This window comes from Tympanuchus pallidicinctus, unplaced genomic scaffold, assembly GCF_026119805.1.
Source record: "Tympanuchus pallidicinctus isolate F22 unplaced genomic scaffold, pur_lepc_1.0 scaffold12, whole genome shotgun sequence".
Classification (NCBI taxonomy): domain Eukaryota; kingdom Metazoa; phylum Chordata; class Aves; order Galliformes; family Phasianidae; genus Tympanuchus; species Tympanuchus pallidicinctus.
Genome location: NW_026294637.1, coordinates 9,988,264 through 10,011,880, shown reverse-complemented (window position 1 = coordinate 10,011,880; position 23,617 = coordinate 9,988,264). Strand labels below are relative to the sequence as shown.

The following is a 23,617-nucleotide window of genomic DNA, read 5'->3' as shown; positions in this document are numbered from 1 at the left end:
AGAAACAACTCTGTACATTCACATTAAACACACTTTTGCAAATTCGCTATAAGAAACAGAAATAGAAGGAATTTCTTCTTAAAAAGCCACACTATATTCTTCTAGATATTAAACATATGCAATTTATAATCTGAATTCAAGAAGGGGGCCTCATTCTTTTATAAAATAACTAGATTTTCAAATGAAAGACAGTTAATGCTTTGATAATGATAATACTTAAATATATATATATATATATATGTGGAAAAACATCTCAGCAGATTCAGAGCTCTCTGAAGCTGTCAGTGCAACAAAGGATACAACAAACATTAGGTTAGCAAGGAGCATGGTTTTTTTGCAAATGCATACTTTCTTCATCCAGCAAAGGTTTCTGGACTAGCCCAAGGAATGGGTTAATCTGATACAGTGGTTTAAACACCTGTTCAAGCACCACTTAAGCAGAGTTTAAGCATTTTGGTTTTTTTTAGGAGTTTCTTTGTTGTTAATAAATCTTGTGCTATTTGGGGGAAATGTTTAAGCAAACCAAAAAAGCCACTCAGTATTGAAAAAAGAACCTCCCCATAGGTTTAAAGGACAACCAGAAAAAACTTTCACCCTGCACGCAAGGCCACAGTTATTTCCTCAGCTTAGAGATGGGAATTTGGACCTCAAACAACCACAGCCCATGTTTGTGTAGGCACAAGCCATCTCTCATGGCCTCATTTCGCTCCCACTGACGATGACAAACCCCTCCTTCACCAAAGGGGAAGTGGGGCTGCATTTATGGGCAACATTAAAGGTCACCAAGAAATTTAGAGCTCTCATTTGACCACCTGACCAAGCCTCCAGTCACAAAACAGTCTTGCCGACCAAGAACCATAACGCATTCTGCCATTCCAGGCCAGCTGGCCTGAAATACAAGCAGCACATTTTTGTAAAGGGAGCTAAATGTTTTTCTCCCTAAGGTTCCTCCTGGATCTCGCACTCAAACACTGACAAGATTCTGAGATTAGGCAGTGCTCTTTGACTGTGAGAGATCAAGTAAGAGCATTCTTACAACAGCTAAACGCTGCTACACGTGAAATGTATACACACCTCTAATGAGGAAAATATTCAGCCCTTTTCTACTGCTGCTGACATCACAGAATAACGACAGGCCAAGTAGACCATCTTGTTTTGTTTTTTTTTACTGTGTTCTGTATTACTATTGATGTGAATTGCTGACCAAAAACCAAGCAATTATTTGCAACAAGCATTAACTACACCAGGCAAGCAACACAAATGAAGCCAATAAAGCAAACAATGTAATGCTTGTTTTTCGTTACAGTATCCCTAGAAATTAAAATTGTACCCCAAGAAAAACAATGCATTTCACGGTGCTCTTAAATTCAAACAGGCTCCTAAAGCCAAGCTTTTAAACCATCAAGAAAAGAATTACAACACTTCCATTTAAAATTTGTAGCTATTTAAGGAACATCTGCAACATGTGGTTACCTTCATCTGTATCTTCCTCTGCCCAGTACAATCAGTTTTTTGCTGCATTCAAAAAAAAGTACTTGAAATTTCATTTCTGATAGTATAATTATACTTATTATGAAGACATACACAGGTCTAGAGGGTGTCCTTCAAAATAGGTCAATTGAAAAACTCATTTCAAACAACACCTCTCATTGAGCTCTGAAGGAATATTCATAACCGTTTCAAATGATTACTACAAGCAACAGTAGGTTTGTTTTATATAAACACTGTACACTTAATTTAATATAAAAATATATTATTTTTAATAAAAGTACATAATACACTATAAACAGCTATGAAAGCACTGTTACAGAGGTGAACAAAAAAGTCTATGTTAATATTTCAAGTGATTGCACAGAATTTCTTCATGCAACAGTCTAAACTGTAACATTGGTCATGAAACGGACCCAGTAAAATAGGGTCATTTCCTTTCTTCACACTCACATTTATACTCACTTGAAAGGGAAAAAAAAGTGTTATCACTGATATTGGTTCAAGTTGGTTTTTTTTTATTTTATTTTTTATTTTAAGTGGGCTATCAGAATCAGAGCTTTGCTGAAGAGACTGGGGATCCCATGCCATTCTTTTCAAAGTATTGTTGCAGCATTTTTCTGTATTTCAGACTGGCAGCATATTAGTTTGTGTGTTAGCAGAATTTGATTTGTCAGACCCAAGAGATGAAATATGATCTGAGTTTGACCTCAGTTGGTCTCTACTGTAAACTATAGTGCTGTTTTTTAATTGAGATTCTTGACATTGCCATTCGTGAGTTCTTTCCAAGTACCACCAAAATTTTCACGTCCTTCACAGCACACGCTCTGCCTCTGTTCATTGGTAGTGGGCTTTTCTTCAGGATACACTGCAGACTTATCAGAATCGCCCAGATGCAAACTTCCACTCGCAGAACTCCATTCACTGCAGCTTCCTTCATCCCTCTCAGGAGTTCTGGGAAAATCAAAGTCCTGAATTCTTTCATATGCAGTTTGCCAGGTCCCACGTGAGAGGACACATTTATCATCTTTCAAGGTTGTTCTTTCATTTTTACTCTTAAGCATGTGATGAGCTGACCCTGAGATGGCAGGGCCATTTTCAAGTCTAGCTGCATCTGCATTTTCTAACTGTCCTTGACAAACAAATGAAGGGACATTTGGATTTGCAAAATTACTAGTTGCACACAAGAGTTCTTTGTCTACGTTTACGACGTGGCTGTATTTTTCTTCTCTTCCATCTACATTTGGAAGAATCTTTGACAGTCCATCTCTTCCAGCATTAACAAGATGTTTATAGATATTCCTATTCTGAATATGTGAAGTATCTTTTTCATGAAGCATATGTTGTGCCTCAGTTTGTCTTGCATCAAATTGTCGTCTCAAGTCACGTGGTATGTATTTCTGAACAACTTTATCATTAGCTTCTTCAGGTGTATTTTTGCCACAAGATTTGCTTTTCATATTGTTTGGCCTAGTTTGAGACAGGCAATCTCTTTTTGAGAATTCTACTCCAGTAGGCAGGTCAGAATTTAACAGTAGAGCTAGAAGAGTAGAGAAGGAAACGGACCAGATAAAAGAAAATTAACAACGAAAGATTAAAGAAAATAATAAATGAGGGAGGGGGTATTGGCCCTTTTAAAATACAGGTCAAACAGATTCTCAAAATAAGCAGCCTATGTTTACACATCCATTCACAAGCTCGTAAATACTCAGTACCTCCCTAAGCACCTGATTTTGGTTACTATGTGCATTACGTCTATGTGGTGAAGAAGAAAATAAATAAATAACCCAACATACCTGAGCAGGTAGTTTTGCACTGCAATGTGTGTCGAAGAGGTGTTTCAAGTCCTTTAGCCATTGTAACAAGCTTGCTGGCAGCATTCATTATTTTCTTTTCAGCTCTAATGATAACCAGAGAACATGAAAAAAAAATAAAGATGTCCAGACTCTGCATTTTCCATAAAAGTAACGACAGCGGAAGTTGGAAGAGCAGTGAGAAGACAAGGTGTCAGACAGCTCAGCAATTCTCTGCCAGCAAGATCAGCAGCGACTCCACACCCGTCTCATCAGATCAGGCCAGACTAACACTTGTGCCAACATGGGATGAACAATGCTACTGGACAAACAATGCTATACTCAAGCTGACAGAACTCTTTCAAAACCAAAAGATATCCAGTCATGCTGGAGCTTACCCTTCCTGTTTCCCATTATCAGTAAGAAGCTGTTGAAGACATGTCAAGTAGTACTTCCGCATTTTCCGTGCTGTCTCCTGGCGCTCTCTGAGAACCTCTGACTTAATCATTGCAGCAGCTCTCTCCTTACTTTCACGGATGTAACACAGCATATCACCTACAGAAACATACTGCATAAGGGACAGCTCTGCCACAGAGGGGAGAGACAGAAAAATACCACCAAAAGGACTGCTGAGTAGACCTGAAGCAAGGGCCCACGTTCACCAGCCAACCTCCTGCCCAAATCCATAAGCTGCTGTGATACACAGGCTTCACACTGCTGAAAGACCCAGAGCCAGCCTCTACAAAGCATCAGACACAACAACCTAATTGGCTCACCCTGCACCTCCATCAGCTTTAGCTCATGGAAAACACAAAGCGCAGGGGTTTGAGACGAATGCTGGTTGGTACATCCAAGGCTTGTACCATCTGAGAAACAGAAATTAATGCAACAAAGCAGGGACAGCATAACAAGGCTTCATACCACACAATGAAGCTTGTCTAAGACTATGGCAACATTCCCCCCAGTAAGAAATCAACTAGGTGTTCTTAGGTGACCTGGCTGTCAGATTCCCAGGTAAGTTAATAGAAGGAGGAAACAGTACCAAGTAAATGATTTTGGTCTCCCAACCTTTTAATTGAACCTCTTGTACTTACTCTTTATCTTGCTCACAGATTTAATGTACTGTGCACGCATTTCTTCCAGCCCTTTCACAGAGCCACAGGATGAACAGGCTTTTGAGACACTTCCCTTGGATAGCAACCTGAAAATAATACAAGTCACACAGCCTAAGAACAGCCTAGACTTTACAAATATCACCTTGTCCACATTGCTTTTTGAAATACCTTGGAGATGTGCCCATGTCTTTCAGTTTAGCCTTCATCTCAGTGTTTTCTGCAATTAGAGATTCCACAAGCTTCTCGTTTTCTAGAAAAGCCAGTAATGAACCATAAAACAATGTACTTCCCCACATTCAAGCAGAGTTCAACATAAAACATCACAAACTGCTGCCTTAATGTAGAAGACCCAAATGTCAACAAGCATCACCAGTAAACAATCAGCTGCACCAGAGACAAGCATGCAGGAATCAAACACAGCACATTTTGCAGAAGTCTAAATAAATGAACCCACTGGACTTAGCCTGAGCAAAACATCAACATGCAAGGCCCAAAGCAAAGACTCAATTTACAGCCATGAGAGCAATGGTTTCCATTTCATTTTGTTAAAGCATGCATGCATGCATACACCATTACATCCACTGAAAACTGTATTGAGCAAGAAAGGAGGTAAACGCGGTCATCACGCCAAGACATTCACAGCTTTCTATTCTGACTCAGCATCCTTACCTTGGACCTGCTCTGACATTGCTCTCTGCTTCCTTACAGAGAGATGAAGACGTTTGTGAGCAGTCTCCAACTCTCTTTTCAAGTCCTGGCACACAGCCTCTTTCTTTTCCAGCTCCTGGCTGCAGTGTTTACAGCACAACCCTTCCTGGGACCAAAGGTTCTTCCTTGCTCCTTGCTGATCTGAAACAACAAATACTAGAAGTCACCCGTCACTCAAGGGTCCCAGATGAATCATATTCAACCTTGCTATTTCCACTCTACGCTAAGGAAGCACACCGTGTATGAGTCCAATTTAAGTAATCACAACAGCCTGGTACAGAACCTGCAGCAGCTCCAGTCGCATCACACAGCCTTCCCAGCCTCAGCACGCTCCCATCAACAATCAGACGCAGAGGTCTCAAAACAGGCAGCAACACGACACTGGGAGGCTGCACTGCCACTTATCTCTCCCCTTATTTATTTATTTTTAAAGCCAACAGCCAAACAGGGCCTGCTGGAGTCAGCTGAAGGAAACTCGCCCAGCTGGGAAGGCTCACACGCGGCTGCATTGAGTTAAGTTAAGAAATTTACAAAGACTGGGCTACTTCCAGGGGAGCAACGGCTGCTTTCTACAGCCAGCACAGGGAGCTCGAGAGGCAGAAGGGCTGTGCTGCCTGCATTGTTTTGCATTTAATAGATGGTTTGTTATTTTGGTGGTGAAGGAATTCAAGCCGCGTTATAGGCACAAAGCCAAGGACTCTCTTGGGCTTTCTCCCTTTATGTTTTTTGTTGCACAACAACTCAAATAAACTGAAAGCCCCAGAGACATTGCTGTGCCTCCCATGAAGTTCTTCCCCAGCTACACACTATGGCAGGACCGGGAGCTGCAAGGGACAGCTTTGGGAAAAGCTACAGTGCTCAACTATCAGCACGTTTCAAGGGCTGGGAGGGAGATGGGAGCAGGGAGGAGGAGGAGAGAAGCATCACCTAGGGGATTCACATTTCCTCAGCAACTAAACCCTTCCTCAAGAGAACTGGAGAAACTACCTTGCCAGCTGAAGAATCATTCCTGACACAACAGTGCCCTTGGTGCAAAGGCACAATTCCTTGTATTGCCTGATAGCTTAGATTTTGGGCTTCAAAGCTCTGCCTTAATACTTACCTGCTCCAAGATATCATTTGCTCCACATCCTGCTCACCAGGCTCAGCGCTGGCTTGCATGCAAACTTTTAAGCACCAAAGGTGAAATTGTTCCTCTGTCTACAACCTTACTATCAGACCAACTGTATCTCCCTCTACCATCCAAATGTTCACAAGTTCAAGCTTATCAAGCCTAACTGGATAACATACAGCTCTGTCAGAGTGAAAACAAACCCCAATACCTCCATCTGTCCCACTTTTATGCCGTCTCTTCAGCCTTCTTTGTGTTTCTGATTGCTGTCCAATGTTGTAAAAAGGGGATCTTGCTATGTTCCCAGTTTCTCCATCACCTCCTTGCATGCTGGAGCAGGCTTCTTTATTTGCATTATTCAGTACCTTTTCATTTTTCTGCAATTGAAAGAACACTGTCTGAAAATCCAACAAAGAGCCAAACAATGTGTTCCACAACATACTACTTATTAAAGCTAGGATGAAGATGAACAAGCAACCCAAAGGACTGTATTAGCTCTGATTCTTGCATCCCAGCTGTATTAGTCTTGAACTGGAACTGAAGAGAGCAGCTTGAATAGCGATGTAAACAGGTACTCTTGCATAGAGAATGGTTACTAAGTGTAATTTCCTGCAATAGCAGTACCTGATAACACCCAGAGTTTGACTTTGGAACAGCAGTTGAGTCAGAACAGAATATTAAAGAGTCTACAGAAGGCATAGCAGTGGATATCTTTTCAGGAAGCTAAAAAGTACAGACAGGGCTCTGAACATTCTGCATCAGATGAGATGTACACTTTTAAATTTGGTTTGTGTTTATATTAGCTTGACTTTCCCCGAGGGCAGTTAAAAACACTAGCCAAAAGTATGCCACTGCATCCCTGAACATGAGTTAATGAGTAGAAATGTGATATCCAATCACTACTGTACAGCTGTGGGTTCCACTGAACTGCAGAGGAATTCCTCCATTTATTTGCCTGTCCGCTCTGACATACAGAAAGAAATTCCTGAATCACAGTACTATAAACCTAAGAAACCACTATGAGTTTTTTAAGATGCTCCTAACTTAAGAGTGTGGATGTATGTCCTTAACTGATCAATGTGGGCATTAAAAAAAATAAAGAAAAAAAAAAAAATCACACTCCTAATCTGGTTGTATTCTACCACAAACACTGAGAGTCTCACAACCATACCTTATCATATCCCTTAAATTGCTGGCCATAGATTTAGCCCTCTCTCAGAGTTCTAAAGAACTTGTTACAAATGACTGCAAACGATGGATTCCCCAATTTTCTGGATCAGGTGGATTTTACATAGTGAGGGAAAACGGGTGCAAATCACCCATCTGTTTTCTCACATCTCTTCTCCAGCTATTATTTACTATTCTCTGAAATAGTACCTCTTTCCTCTCTTGCTCATGCTTTTCCAGAATTTTGTAAACTGTCCTTCTGTAGGCCTTTTGTAAGCATGCCTTCAGTTTGTCCTTGCAACGATGATTTAACTCAACAGGAGCATCAGAAATCCTCTCCTCCCAGGAATGCTGACTATAGGTGCTTTTAACTAGCTCTTCATGGACTTCTCTCAACAAACACTCAAGCTCAAGCAGAGTCTTCTCCTCGTACCGATTAATTTCATCCTGAAGTCTTTTTGTTTCCTGAGCCTCCCAGTCTCGCTGCTTTTGGTCCAGTAACATCTTCATTTCTGCCTCCTTCTGAGCAGAGAGATCATTCACCTGCTTTGCAAAATCCTCCTTTGTTGTTGCAAGTACCTCTTTAATCTTGTTTCTGTGGTCATCTAAGAATGATCGGTAGTCTCTCTCATTTTGCTCTTGTATTTGTGCAATTTCTTCTTGCTTTTCTTTGTTCCACTGAGCACGGGCTTTCGCCACTGCTGCTTTGATAGTCACAGGGATTTCTTCTTCCTTTAGCTCTAATTCTTTCTTGAGAGAAACTACCTTTTCCTCAAGTTCTCTAACTATTGATCCAGATTTCTCTGGATTCTCACGCTCATTCTTCCATTTTTCTTCATCAGGAGAGAAAGCCAAAGCCAACTAGTTAACAAGTAAAATTGAGTCATTATAAAAATATATATGGCATACATATATTATATAGCTACACACACACATATATAAAATATACAGAACACATATAGTTCACTGAAAAGTTCCTACAGCCTTTAATAAAAACATCATTATTAATGCAAAAATAGAAAAAAATATCAAGGCAGTACTATACTAGAAACATCATTCCTTAGTGATTCCCTACATACATGCATTCATCCATTCTATACAAGATTTGGAAATCCTGTTCAGAACTACTAATTTTCTGCTACCAGCTTTGCTGCAGTTTCTGTCTGTTCCCTTTTTTGCTCTTCTTGTTCTGTCTCTAGATTTACCTTGTACTCTTTGAGGTCTGTTAATTCCTGCAGCGACCTGGCACGTGCTTGGGTTAAAGCTGCCTCAACCTATGAAAAGATTAAAAACAAGAGTTCAGTTGGGACTGCTTATGTTTAAAGAAAGTAATACAATCAGACCAGCTGCATCTAATGGATTTCCAGATGCAGAAGAAGATACCAAAATGATGAGGATTATAAACTTCTTTCCATTAAAACGGTGTAAACAAAATTTAGCTTTCCTCAGTTATGTTTCAAAATTCCTGCAAAGCTCAACCAGCTGTGGTCAAGTGATACGTAAAAAATTAGAGATAGAGAAAAAGCTATATGATTTTAATTATTATTTCCTAATATAATAAGTATCAACTACTGAGCTTGAAAAAAAATCAGAGGAAAAGCATATTTTCTAAAAAAAAGTAAAATAAAATTTGAGGTGACCCAGTAGCACATATAACTAGACCCATTCAGCATGTTGGCACCTGAGAGTTACACAAATTCCAGGCAAACAGGACAGTCATTTGTTACCTGGCTGGCAAGACGTTTACGGTATTTACTTTCGAGTTTTATTTCAAGTTCTTTTAAGGCCTCTTCAGAGGCCTTTTTTTCTTTCAGAGCCTTCTGGATCTGCAGCTTCTGATCCTCAACAATCCTTGCTAACTCGTCAGTTGAAGCATCATTCACACATGTTACTCTATCTGTTTGACTGCTGCAGTCCTTACATTCAAACACAGTTTTTTTAACTTCTTCCAGCCTACTTTGCCACTCTCTTTCTATCTTCGCAATGACATCTTCCTTCTTCTAAGAAAAAAAATAACATATATGTGTAGACAGATAGATTTAAGACATTCTTCCCCATCATATAAATAGAATTTCAATAGTATTTAACAAATACAGCATTGCTGAAGAGCATCAAAACCTAAACCCTCAGAAGGGCACCTTAGCTGGACCCCTTATCCCCCCCCTTTCCCCTGCACCCTCCAAATTACACCTCCACTGTGCATTTGGTGCAGAAGGAGTTGTTTATTTTTCTTCCTTCTTCTACCTAGCCTCCATGGGGAAAGACAAGTAATGGACTTCCATAGGAGGACTGAGCTCAACAGAACAGAAAGCTGAACTTTTGACCCTCAGATTAGGGTAGAAAACTCCAGTATGTTACAGCTGTGATTACATGCTGCAGTGTTACTTCATAAAGCCTAATTTTCCAAAGATCACAATCAGCTGCAAAACCTACTGACTTCAGAGGCTTCTGAAACAACAGCTCCTCATCAACCACTTCAAATGCCAGAAGAGCAACACATAAGACTACCACATATCCATATACTCTTTCTCCAAAAAATAAAGAAATTCATCCAGTTAAATCAACAAAAAACAGGAATCCCAGTATAAGCTTCTCACCTCTTTTTCTTCCTTTTCCCAGTGCTCTTTGGCAAATGCAACTTCCTTCTCAATCTGCATTTCTTTTTCTTTCTGCCACTGCCTCTTTGCTTCAGCAATAGAATTACTGTATCTCTCCTCAAGCTCACTTCTCAGAATTCTGAGTGATTCTTCTTTTTCTTCTAAAAGCTGTTTCTTGAGCTAGGACAAAAACCACCAGTAATTAATAACAATAATAATAAAATAGAACAGTTAAAGCAAGCCTTCACCTGTGAACGATCTGTCTTTAGGAGCCAATATTTTGGGGAAGTCAACTACATGAAATGGAGTAGCTGCAGGAAGAGTTACCAGTACTGTATTTTAAACCAAGTCTCTGCCCTGAACCCTCACAAAGTTGGAATACACAATAGTGGATTTATCTTAAAAATACTTTAATATGATATGATGCTATAATACCTTATCTTCTTTCATCTGCTGCTCACGTGCAAACATTTGTCTTAAAGTAGTTTCCAAGGTGTCCTTCTCACCACACACTGCTATGTAACATTCCTTCACTGCGGTCATCTCTCTGTTCAGCTCCTCTATGGTAGCCCTTCACAGTACAAATCACACATTAGCAATCCATTTTTAAACTCACAGGATATAACTGCTTTGAAAGAGCATTTCAAAAAGCACAAAGGGCCAGACATGAAGCACAAATGTTTCACAGCATTGAAAAAACTGAAAATGCTTACTTCAGCTGCGAGACTGTCTCTTCATAACTTTGAATAAGCTGCTGCTTTTCTGCAGCATACCTCTGCATCATGTCTTTCTCAAACTGGGCTTTTGTATCCTCATGGTGTTGCTGATATGTTCTTTCACACCTATGATTTCAAGAAAGGAAAACACTGCCTGTGTGAGGAATCCTCTTCAAAATGGGGTTCAGCTTTTGTTTCAGAACAAAGAAGCTACATTTCCCAAGCAGGCTCTCCTCATGAACACATGTAGGATCAAAGTTCACAAAAGAAACTAAACAGTGTTAATGGACTTAACCTGTCAATGGCTTCTTGTTTATCCTCATCAAATTCTTGGACCATCTTTCTCATCTGACAGCAGAGATCCTGGTTTGAGCTTTTCAGTTTTTCCTCGTTTTCTCTCAGTTCTTCAATAGTCAAAGCATGGCTCTGCACAAAAAGGAGTCAAGTAGCAGGTGAGTTTTAAGGCATCTTCTATAATTGTAGGTTTGGGGGTTTTTTTTGTTGTTTTTTTGTTTGTTTGTTTGTTTGTTTTTTAATAGGAATGCAAAGCATTTTTGTCTCACCTGAACTTCTCTAAGCAAAGTTTCATTTGCCTTTCTGAGTCTCAAAACTTCTTCCTTAAGATTATCAGAATCTAACAGACTGGCCACCAAAGCATCGTTTTGATTTGTCACTGGCTAAAAAATAAAATTAAGATGATAACTTTCAAAAGGTGCACACTCTAGAAACAGATTCCTTAAAAAGAGTTACAGAGTTACAACTGTATTTTACTTACAGAAAGCAAAACGAAGCAAGGACAGTACAGCAGTGCAATAACGGTATCACTGTTACTCTTTAGAAGTTTCATAATGCTATTCCTAAAAGTAGGTACTAGGTACATTGTGTTTGTTAGCTGACTGCTGTTATCCAGCTGAGAGACTACACCCCTGAAGCAAACTATATTTCTGTCCCACATCCAGGTCAGAACACACGGATTACAAAAGTGCATGTTACAACTCCAATCACGTCACAATTTGAAGTTAATCACGTGGTCAAGAGACACACAAAATTAAAGAGATTTTTCATGGATCACAGATTTGTCTGAGTTGGAAAGGGCCTTTAAAGATCTAGTCCAATCCCTGCCATAGACAACGATACTTCCCACAAAGTCAGCTCTATCTAACCTGACCTTGAATACTTCCAGCAATGAGGCACCCCCAACTTTTGAGCAACTTGTTCCAGTGCCTTGCAACCATCATAAAGCAAAGAATCTTTTTCCTTATATGTAACTTAAATCTATTGTTTTCTCAACTCAAAACATTATCCATTATCCCATCACTAGGTGTCCTTGCAAAAATCTCTTCACCTTTCTTACATGCAACACTGAAGTACTGAGAGGCTGCAACAAAGTCTCCTTGGAGCCTTCCTTTCTCTAGACTTAACCCCAGCTCTCTCAGCCGTTTATTAAAGAGAAGCTCCAGACACAAGTCCTCCAGCTCTGAACACTTCTGTGGCCCACTCTATCAGGTCTGTCTATGCCTTTCTTGTGCTCCAGGTCCCAGAGCTGGATGCAACACTGAAGGTGAGGACTTACAATGGTAAAGTAGATTGGGAACAATCACCTTTCCTCAGCCGGCTGGCTGTGCCTCCTTTATGCAGCCCATGAAAGGACTGATCAAATTAGAGAGTGAATGCTATGAGAAAGCAATTTGTTTGACATCCCATCAGTTATACCACCACTATCAGGCAAGTAAATTATTGTATCAGAACTCACTTAAAAAGACATATTCTGCCCAAGTTATGCTATTCAGTTTCTTTCTTTCTCACCACAGATACAAAACAAGGTATCACCAAAACAACAACATTTCCCTTAAGATCAAAGGCAAATCTACTTAATTAATATGAATTGCTACATAACTTTCATTATTTTTTTTTTGTCTCATTTTCATAAGAAATTTTAATGTTGCTTTGATTTATTAAACCATAGTACAAATTACAAGATTACTTGAAAAATATGTGAAAGAACAAACCTCCAAATCTTTTGATGCTTTTTCTGCTTTCAACAACTGCTTGAATTCTTCTAATTTCTTCTGGCAATCTTTAAGATCATTTTGTAATTGAGTAATCTGGTTTCTCTTCATTTTATTACTGCTCAATAAGCGTTCCAGTTCAGCTTTTAATTCTACAATAATTTCATCTTTAGAGAGTTCTTTATCCATGTCTCTGTTCTGTATTATACTATTAGGGAGAACATAACCAGTTCAGTATTCAGAAGACAAAACACTTATCCAAAAGTCAGTCTTAGCAAGAAGAGCAAATGATACTACCACAAATACAGAAGTTCAGCTCTAAGGGATAAGAGTAAAAAGGATGTGAGAGCATGAACACAAAAGCCTCATGCTTTTTCATTAAGCTGCAATTCACGTACACAAAACACCTTCATTCTGCTGTTTCTCCCAGAAGATCCATTCTCACATGACACAAAGTACTTCAGGATGACTTGCTATAGAGAAAGCATGAGCATGAAGTAGTCACATGGAGCAAAATCATGCACACAACCCATACCATTGGCAAAATAGTTATCAGCAAGCATAATGCAAGCAGGAAAACAGAATTTTTCCACTTTTTAAAGATATGTCTGCCTGTTGTCGAGAAATTCAGTGGCACTCTGTATGCAGATCAGTTACTCAAGCATATTGCTACATTCCCTATGACATATTTCAGATTTTACAGGAAGAGTTAATGAAGCAGAGTTCAAGTCCTGAAGAACACAAGGCCAGTCTCCCATGCCATGCAACAGACTGCTTCTTAAGCATCACAAGTGAAAACACTCCTTACTTTGTTGCACATGTTAAATGCTTTCTGCTGAACTCTCATGGCAATTGATTAAAAAAAAAAAAAAAAAGAAAAAAAAAAAAAAAAAGAATCACTCCAGAAACACCAAAAAGGAATCACACTCAAGGAACAATAACGTAGTCCTTGTGAAACCTAAGTATGCATTAAGCAATGATGAGGCATTCAACATAACACTTTGAATTCAAATTCCTATTTCCCCAGTTACCTGTGGATACAAGCAGTATCTATCACAAATAAAAATAGGAAGTAAAAAATTGAATTTACACATTGCTTGTGTAAGTTATGGAAGATCTTAGATTTTTTTTTCCAATAAGAATTACTCAGTACCTGCAGAACCTTGAGTTATTCATGGTGACTTTTTTAATCCCCAAATCTACACAGGAATCACTGAGGTTCGCTTGCAGCTCTCCACCTGCATCACTCAAAAATACTCCAAGTTTGGCAGCAGATTCATACAAAGTTATTTCTTCCTTCAGTTCCATTAATTCATCCTTAAAAGAACAGACGAAAAAATAATAGAGCAGAGAAACTCTAAGCAAATGTATCAAGACTATGATTCTTACAAAGAAAACAAATACATGGAGTTATTCTTTCTATACACCAGTTGTATTTTCTTGAGCGTTCTATTTTTTTTTAACACCAATCATTTTGATAGCAAAGCATAACATACAACAACTACAAATTAATCAGTTAATATTTTCTGTTGCTCAGTACATTCTCTTGATCTTACGGTTCATACATGAAATTAAATATTACTACTTCTTTCCTTGTGATGCCCCGTTGTTCATTTTACTATACAAAAAGCATACACAGTTCATACTCTAGTACCTGTTAGGGTTCCTTGCTTTAAGATGATAGATCTAAAGAGATCACTTACTGAACTGGAAACACAAACGCCCAGTGGTATTTAAGAGGACTCCTTAGCATTTCTTCTTGATGGCACATCAAAAAATTTCAGAAAATAAAACCCACAATCTTCCCTACAGGCCAACTTATGACATTCCCAACACACTGAATTTATGTGCTTCCTTTTCCACAAGCGGGTCAAACGCACGATGTCAGACTTGTACCTACATACACACAGGTATATGTACGAAACCACCAGCCTGTCAGCTACAATGCTCACCCCTCCAAAATCAAAACCTAATTAAATGTGAAATATTTAATAAAAGAAATTAACCTGCAAAGCCTTGTTCAGGTTATTGCTTATCATGTGCGCAGACTGAGCTTGTTGCAACTGAAACCGTAACTGATTTGCCTCCTGTATGGAGCCTATTGCAGGGAAGAAAAGAAAAACAAACAAAAACAGCAAAGCATAAATATGCAAGAAAGACCATGTGATCTAAATAAAACAAAACAAAACACAAACAAAAAAAAAACCCACAAAGAACAACGGCAAGAATACCCACTGCACCAAACAGGTGAACTTGGGCTACTACTGATCTCCAATTTAAGTGACAATCTGAATTCAACTTTGGGAACTACGCTGACTTAATTTTTTCAATTTTTATTGTAGCTGTAAAACAAATACCATGAGAAGCAAGATGTGCCAAAGGTTTGCTTTCTGTGTAGCTCATTAGAATTTAAAAAAAAAACCAAAAATCACACACAAAACTGTGCAAAGTGAGCAGGAACAGGACAGCGTTGGAAAACTTTTGGCTCCTCCAGAGATAAGGAATTTTGTTCTAAGAGTTTGCCAATTTATTATTGGTGTAAGGCTTTTGATGAATAAGTCATGGAGGAAGAAGTCATGATGGTATTCCAGCTGGCAGTTAAATTCTTAAAAATCGTTTATATAGTTTCTACATTATACACAGCTAATAGGTTTTTTCTCCTCCATCCTCACCACCATGCTCTCTCTGGACAGACTTTTCTTCCAGATTACCACAGTTCTCAAGCAGAACATACACTTAAATCCAGGATCTGGTAAGAAAGGCATTTCAGTAAGTTATGTTGTCCTTTCCTAGAAAGCAAACAACTATTAAAACACTTCCATATCTAATGGGAGCCACAAGACATACACATAATGAGCAGAAAATTCCATACACTGTTCCTACTAATAGAAATTGTCCAGAAGCAGTCTCCAGCTGCAAGAAAACTTAAACATTTGCATTTAGCATAGCAATTCATACTGAGTTTTTTATTGTACAACAGTAAAGCTCTGCTTCATAAAGACCTAACTAGTGAAAACCACGAGCATGGCTGCTCATGCTGAAACTTCCCAAGAATTAAAAGCTTCAGTTCTGCAACTACTATTTTTTTTTTTTTTACACCAGCTTTTATTTATTTCAACTACAGAATTTGTGAATAGACATCTATGCCAAATGAAACTTGAAAAGGCATGTAAGAAAAATGAATAAATAGATTTTAACAGCACAAAAAGCACCCAAGCTTCCACTGATTTAATAGTGGATATGTTTTAAATGTGCTTGACAGTACAAGGTACTAAGCATGTAAAGGCTGAAATTGCCAGGCACATGCTGACAGATCAGCTACTATTGACCAATTCACGTCAGATAACACTAAAGTATTCTTAAAATACTTTTAAATGAAGAAAGCATCTGTAGTAGCATAACATTTGTTTAGTAGTCCACTATACATTCAGCTTGATGCTGAGCACCGACTTGCAATGGCATGCTTTAGTTGTTTGTGTATGGGAAGATATGGTGTGAGGAAAAGACTGACCTGTTTGCAGTAAGTTTGCACACTGCTTCTGGCTTTCCTCAAGACTTCTTGTCAATCGATTTATTATTTCAGTTTTTTCACATTTGGTTTCTTCCAGCATTTTTTCAAGTTCCTTAACACGCTCTCCTAGATTTTGGCAAAGCTCTTTCTAGGAAGAAGAATTGTTTTTATTCATGCAACAAACACTGAACCATCCAAAATAAGTGACAAGTGACTTCTCAGAGCAACTAAGTTTCCACAAAGAAACAGTAAGTATACCCATGTAAGAACAAACATGGATGCAAACTGTCCTGTGCTTCCTAGAGCAGTGTGTTCTTAGCACGTCAGATAGGCCCTGTGATTAGTGACATGTACTTAGTTCTCAGCCCAAGCTTAAGTCACCAGAGCTTAAGCCAAGTCAGTAAGTTTCAATGCAGTGTAAAACAAGAAATGTAGTTTTTCATGTGATAGGAAGTCCTCCATATGGCAACACTTAGCTAGGTGTAAAGATGAGGTATTGTACCTCCTTTCAACTTATCTTTTTTTAAAACCAGGAGCTCACTATAAGCAGTGCTTTCTCTTATGCAAAATAAGATAGTTAACTTTCCAAATGCACAGCCCATTTTCATGCATTTTTATGTTAAGATTCAAAACTACAGGCATAGAATGAAAGTTCTTTAATTCTATTTTCTTTATACGAAAGAAGACAATTCATCAATGTCCGACTAGAGTGCATTGTTTGAATACACAAGGGCAGTAATACCTATTTTATTATGCTGGCTTACAGCAGAGGCAGATGTTGGTGATATGGCAGCTGAGGTTGAAACTCCCTGCCAGTATTCCATTACATTTTGTTATCATGTGACAGATGGCAGCTGAGGGGCAGCATGGCAAAATGGCATCTGATGTGGAAGAACATACAAAGCAAAGGTGTGTCACTGAGTTTCTCCATGTAGGAAAAAAATAAAATAAAATAAAATAAAAAATCACAGTCAATGACATCCACTGACACTTGCTTAACATTTATGGAGAACAAACAGTGGATGGAAAAAAATAAAATAAATAAAAAATCACAGCCAATGACATCCACTGACACTTGCTTAACATTTATGGAGAACAAACAGTGGAAGTGAGATCAGTGAGGCAGTGAGTGCTGCATTTCAGCAGTAGCAAGTGACATGAAAGACAAGCCACGATCTGGATGGCCACACATAGCTGTCACATCACAAAACAAGGAGTATCTCCATCAGATCATCAGCACAAGACAGTGGTTTACAACCAGGGAACTGTAAACAGAAGTGAACAAATGCACTGGAATCGAAGGTGGCAACATTAGAATACTGCAGTTTGTGCCAGGAAGGTCCTGTGAATGCTCACACAGGAACAGAAAAAAACCCACAATATGCAAGTTTGTCAAGACCTACTGAATCAATATGAAGCTGAAGGTGACATCATTACCAGTGATGATACATACATGGTGTCACCACTACAAGCTAGACTCAAAACAGCAGTCCATGGCTGGGGGAGATCTGAATTCCCCATCCAAGAAAAGGTCTGAGTTGCAGTACTTAGCAGGTTAAGTAATACACACTCACTTTTGGGATAGGAAAAGGGTAATCATTCTGGATTTCTCAGAATCTGGACAAAGCACCAAATCAGATCAAAAATCATAGCACTGAGTAAGCTGAAGCCTTCAAGCTGGAGCCACACAGAGGGAAAAAAAGAAAAACTTTCCCTTGCAACAGGAGGGCCCATTCAAGTTTGAAGTTGGTTGAGCACATTGCCAATCTTGGCTACACTGTCCTACCACACTCACCGCATAATCTGGGCTTGGCACCTTCCATATGGTCAGGCCAATGAAGGACTACGTGGGTAACATTTTCCTAGCAATGATGCCATCATAGCATCTGTGAAATAGTGAGTCACCTTCATTGGAACGGATTTTTACAAGCACAACATGTATTTGCAGGCAGTTCATCACCTGCAAAAATGCATAGCTAATGGTGGTAACTGTGTTGAAAAATAGCATTTGGTATCTGAGAATGTGCTCTATCAAAGTGTTGTTGTGCTCTTTGTATCTGCTGTAGTTTCTATGGAAATAAGCAAGAGACATTACTTTCAGAGCAACCTGTGCATTTCATGGCATAACAGACTGTTACTGTGTATCAGATAACCACATGTTGCATGATTATAAAACCCAGTCTAAGTAGTGCTTCTCTTTCCCAGATTTTCCAGGTACTCAACTCAAGAAAAGACTATGCATAGAAATAACGTTCAGGAGGGACATTAAGACAATGAACTCTTGCCTCCTCTGGTAAAGCAATCTTCTTTGCATCTGTTATATAGGCCATTATAACTTCTAACTGTTTAGTGATGTTTATAAACACATATCACACAGGCTTCATAATGCTGAGACTTGCACAGTATTTTCTTCCTCTTTAGCTAATACCTTTCATATGGAGCTCTTCAGATTATAAGTCCAGAGCATTCAGAAGAGTACTCAGTACCCTATAATAATTTCTCACCTGCTCCTGTAGTGCAGATTTCGTAGTATCAAGTTTCTGCTCTAATGATAGTACTTGCTTCTCATGCTTCTGCTTGAGTGCTGTAACAACAGCATCGTGCTGTTCTCTGGCTCGCTGAAGAGTGTCTGATCGCTGAAGTTCTAACAGCTGCTTCTGCATGCTTTCCATGGCTACTTCTGCCACCCTGGATTGCTTCAATATCTGTAGGAATAGCATTAGAGTAGCTCACAAACATTTTACCTTTGCTCCAATATTCTGTGTGTCAATTCAGTTCTTTTGTGCAAGAGTTGCTAAAATTCTTGTTGCTGCCTGGATTTTAATACAAACTATTTTTCCACCAATACACCCCATTGATTCACCTGCAATCATCACGCACTGCGTGCCAGGAGACTGGCACTTACTTTTAATGTGACTGCACTACAAATATTCTGTAAAGATCTTTCACAATAAACAGTTTAATAATGTGTACAGTACCTGCTCCTCATTGGTAGTAAGAGTCTGAATTTGAGTTTCAAGCGCCTTTATTTGGCCTTCAAGATACACTTCCCGTTCTTTTCCATTCTGATAGAGTTTTTGAGATTCATGAAGACTAACAGCCAAACCATCCTTTTCACCTTGAGAGAGAAGAACAATAATTGCATGATACTAAGTCAAAGCATCAGAACAAACAAGTTGTTAGATATGGATAAAATCTAAAATCTGATATCAGTACAATATTTTACCTGTGACCATTGAAAGCTGATGGCTCAGATACCTAATCTGCTGTGCACTCTTTTCTAGTTTTTCATTAAGTTCTTCCACTCGTCTCTCTCGTGCTTTATTTAGAGCTTTAAGTTGAAGAATCTGCATATTCTCTGAAGAATCTGCCAGAATTTCAAACAGAGCGTACCGACAAATTAGTGCAGTCAATTAAACAGGTTGGGATCATAAGCAATTCTTGACACAATATATAGCTTTTCCATAAAGAGCCAAATTCATTGTTAGTTCAGAGAAGTGCATTATTTTCGATCCATGTTTGAGTCACATTACTCCAACAGCTCTGTTGGTTTTGAACTCCACTGCTCAGAGCAAAATAAAACATGTTTATGATCAACATCTGATATGTATAACCTGCTGTTGATTTCCAGCGGACTTTTAACACAAGCTTCAATTCTGTTTCAAGTCTACATAAAAACTGCTTACTTTCTTCATTGCCTGAGAACTCATGCTGCAAATCTTCATACACTTCGTTTCTTCTCGTTCCTTCTTGGGTTACTGGAATTTTTTTATGAACGTCATTTTGGTAAGGCTTATACATCACTTTGTAAGATTCTGCTGACTGGCCACTAACAACTTCAGATGTAACAAACGGCTGCTGTGACAATATATAAGAATAAAGAAATGAGAGCTACAAATGTAGATTCCTCAATTAAAATAATTTTCCTTTTTGTTTTACTGGTTGATATCAAGAAGAGGTTTAGTATCTCCTCTTCTCATTTACAGAATCCTATACAGGATATCATTCAACTGTGATAGAAACCGTAACAGAGGCTTCTGCTTTAGCCTTCAATTTCAACTGAGTAAACACATGCTTCAGTGCACCGCATTCATTCCTCCTCATGGATTTCTGTGGCTAGCCAATGAGGAAAAAATTGTAATGTGGATATATAAAAACTCTGATGTTTAACACTTTCCTGTTTTAATATGCAAAATTGATTACAGAAACCTTATATCATTGTTTCAACTGATAATAACAGATTAAAAGCATCTGGAAATATTACTATCAGCAACAAAGCCTATGAAAATTTTCACCAAGTCAGAAAAATACATCAGCTTCTAAAATACCTTAAGATGTTCCTTTGGAGCATCGGGAAAGTTTAGTATTTGATTCTGTTGACTGTTAAATTCTGGATTATGGCCATTAGTGTATGGTCTGAAGTTCTCAGGAAGATGATATAAATTGCTCTGCTGGTAGCAACCTGGAGCATTAAATCCATCTCTATCAAGATAGACATCATCTGCATCTTCTTGACTGTTCTGTCCAGAGTAATCTTCTTTTACATCGTATAAATGTTTCATCTGATCGCTGTTATGCAAGCCATTCCAATTCTTGGCATGTTTTTCAACATGGTCATTTTGCTGGTCACACAAGAATTGGTCAGGGTACAGATTTTGTCCTTGCTCATAACCCTATAAATGAATAAGAGAATTAACATTTGCTCTCTGAAAACTCAAATTTTTTCTTACCAGCTCTCAAGGGAGAACTATTTCAAATGAAAAGCAGAGCATGCTGCCTATGGTAGAACTACTTCTCTAGTGAATTTAAAGAATATTTAGTATGTAATCATCCATAAGTAGTCTCCATTATATCACAGTTTACACAAACTTACATTTTGAGCATCAGTTATCAATAGATGATCATTCCACCTTCCATCAGGCTTTCGAGCTTCCTGTGACCTAGAAAAAGACAAAAAGCTTAGTTATGGTACTTAAAAAAAAAAACAAACAGAAAAGAAACACGAACACAACAACAACAACAGCTCACTTCATTAAATTAAGAGGTGCCCCAACCATACTGCAGTACAGCAGGCCTTTTACTTAAACTGCTTTCTGTACACCTCCTTTAGTAGGGTGTATGGTGATAGAACAAGTGGAAATAGCTTCAAGTTCAAAGAGGGTAGATTAACGTTGGATGTAAGGAAAAAGTCTTTTACAGTGAGACTGGTGAGGCACTGCAACAGATTGGCTATAGATGATGTGGTTGTCCCATCCCTGAAGGCTTTTTGAGACCAAACTGATTTAGCTGTGCATGCCCCCATTCATTGTAGGACAGTTGCACTAGATGATTTTTAAAGGGCCTTTCCATCTCTAAGGATTCTACGATCAGCCTAGATTTGGTTCTATTCTCAAAAGCACGACTTAAAAAATAATTAAAAAAACGTAGTACAAAAAGCCTTACTGCTCCTCAGTCTCATGAATGCTAGAGTCCGAATAGCTGGAGAGCTGGTCTCCACTGTCATCCAGCATATCATGGGGAAGGTCTGTCAACAGCTGTTGCAACTGAAACAGAACAAACCAACATACATTCAACTAAAATTTGGCAGACATATATTAAATAAGCTGCTAGGACAAATCCTGTTTTTTTTTCCTTCATTGAAAAGAAGTCACTCGTTCACAGCACAGGAATTCACAGACTTACATCCCACAAGGCTTCACAGACTACTGATTAACTTAGTGATGTTTCTAGCAATTTTTTTGGTGCAGACTTTTCCTAACAAGAGATAAGTGAAAGGCCACCATGTAGATGTGGCGAACAAGGAATGAGGAAGTGGTTCTTCATTTCTTTTCTTAGATTATCATATTACAGCTGTTGCCAAGTAATTACAATGCATGAAAAAGCTATGAACAATGCAAAAAGTAGGTGACAGCAGCTTTTAGCATCCTATCTACTGCCTAGGCAAGAGATGATCAAGGCCTTCCAGCCTCTACATGTAACATTACAGGGCTCATTAGGTGCATCATCTTCTTATCTCTTCAATTTTTACATCACTCTTGCAAAACACAGCCCACGCTGTTCTACGTTCTCTTTATAAGAGTAAAACGTAAATTAATAAAAAGGACAATAAACTGTGGGATACTAGTTACAAAAGCCTTCAGATTAACTTTTTTCTAACCTCTTGCTCTCTCGCATAGTCCTCTTGGTCATAGTCTTCATCTTCATGCTGAGTCTGCAGAGCCCCACTATCAAAGTCGAGGGACATTGTGCTCTAACAGTATTTTCCAGTACCCAGGGAAACCTATCACAAAACAGAAAAGTATCACACGTGATGAAAAGGAAATAAATATATTCCAAAAAGCTCCTGAATTAAGGACCCAAACAGACAAACGTCTTTCTGAAAGTTACTAACTGCATGTTAGATGTATCATTCACTTGAATTTGTTTTCCAGTATGAGCGATACTTATTTCTAAGAATTCACTATTTAAAGCAAATTAAATAGTTTAATTCGAACCCGAGCGCTTTTATCACGAAGTTACTATAATTAAGATACTCTTGCTTCGCTTATTCCTAGGCACGGATCGCGCTCTGCTCCAAGCAGAAGCACACTACAGCTCGGCGAAGGACCGGGCTGGCTCCAGGCGAAAGCGCTTCGCGGCGAGACCCAGCAACCTCAGCATCACTCCGCTGTGGCTCGGGCCCCGAGGCGCTGTTCCGCCCCGCAGGCCGGCTTCATCCCGAGGCCCGGCTCTCCCTCAGCGCGGCGCCGGCGCCCCGCAGCCACGCGCAGCGGGAAGAGCTTCCCTGCCGGCCTCCGGGAGAAGCGAAAGAGGACCCGGCCGCCGCCACTCACCTGAGGCGCGGGGAGAGACGACCGTCCGCCTCCCCTCCGACACAACGACAGCGGCCCCGCCGCTTTTCCGCATGACAACCGAACGTGCGCCCGCCGCTCTGACATACAGCCGCGCGCGCCAACCAGCAGCCGGAGCAGCGCCGGATCGCGGCGCAGGAAGAGACGAGCGGCCTCCGCGCACCGCCTCCCCGCCTCGCCCCGCCCCAGCCGCGCTCGGCTGCGCTGCAGACCCGCCGGTCTGATTGTTTGAAAGCAGGCGCGCGTGGCCGCGGGAAAGGGTCTGGCGCGCTGATTGGCTAAGCGACCGACCAATTGGCTGCTGCCTGTTTGCGGAGGGGCGGGCTTTTTCCGGAGATGGGGGAGTGCGCGCGCACGGCAGGCGGGCAAGCGGGCGGGCAGCGGCGCCATTTCGCAGCGGGACGTGGCCGTTGCCCGGCAACAGCGCGGTGGCGTCATCAGAGCGGTGCCCTCGTGACGTCACAGCCCGACGGCGCGACGTTCCATGATGGCGACTACGTCATGGTGCGAGCTGGCGGCAGAGCATAAGCATTTCTCACCGTAGGGCGTGT

General features: G+C 39.8%; 1 protein-coding gene across 1 annotated transcript; it reads right to left on the bottom strand.

Annotated features, from left to right (window-relative positions):
- Nucleotides 1–225: 225 nt before the first annotated feature.
- On the bottom strand, nt 226–23,222 carry CEP152 (centrosomal protein 152). Its single transcript, XM_052672073.1, is given in 29 exon segments — nt 226–2,237; nt 2,240–3,028; nt 3,285–3,388; nt 3,680–3,836; nt 4,376–4,482; nt 4,565–4,646; nt 5,066–5,245; nt 6,427–6,592; nt 7,593–8,243; nt 8,588–8,656; nt 9,110–9,382; nt 9,980–10,159; nt 10,415–10,550; nt 10,693–10,821; nt 10,991–11,121; nt 11,259–11,372; nt 12,705–12,912; nt 13,858–14,021; nt 14,711–14,802; nt 16,216–16,363; nt 18,720–18,920; nt 19,194–19,333; nt 19,442–19,582; nt 19,902–20,073; nt 20,544–20,888; nt 21,089–21,155; nt 21,658–21,758; nt 22,373–22,495; nt 23,049–23,222. Coding segments are annotated over 28 exon segments (5,256 nt in total). The 5' UTR covers nt 22,460–22,495; nt 23,049–23,222; the 3' UTR covers nt 226–2,115.
- Between the last annotated feature and the right edge of the window lie 395 nt (nt 23,223–23,617).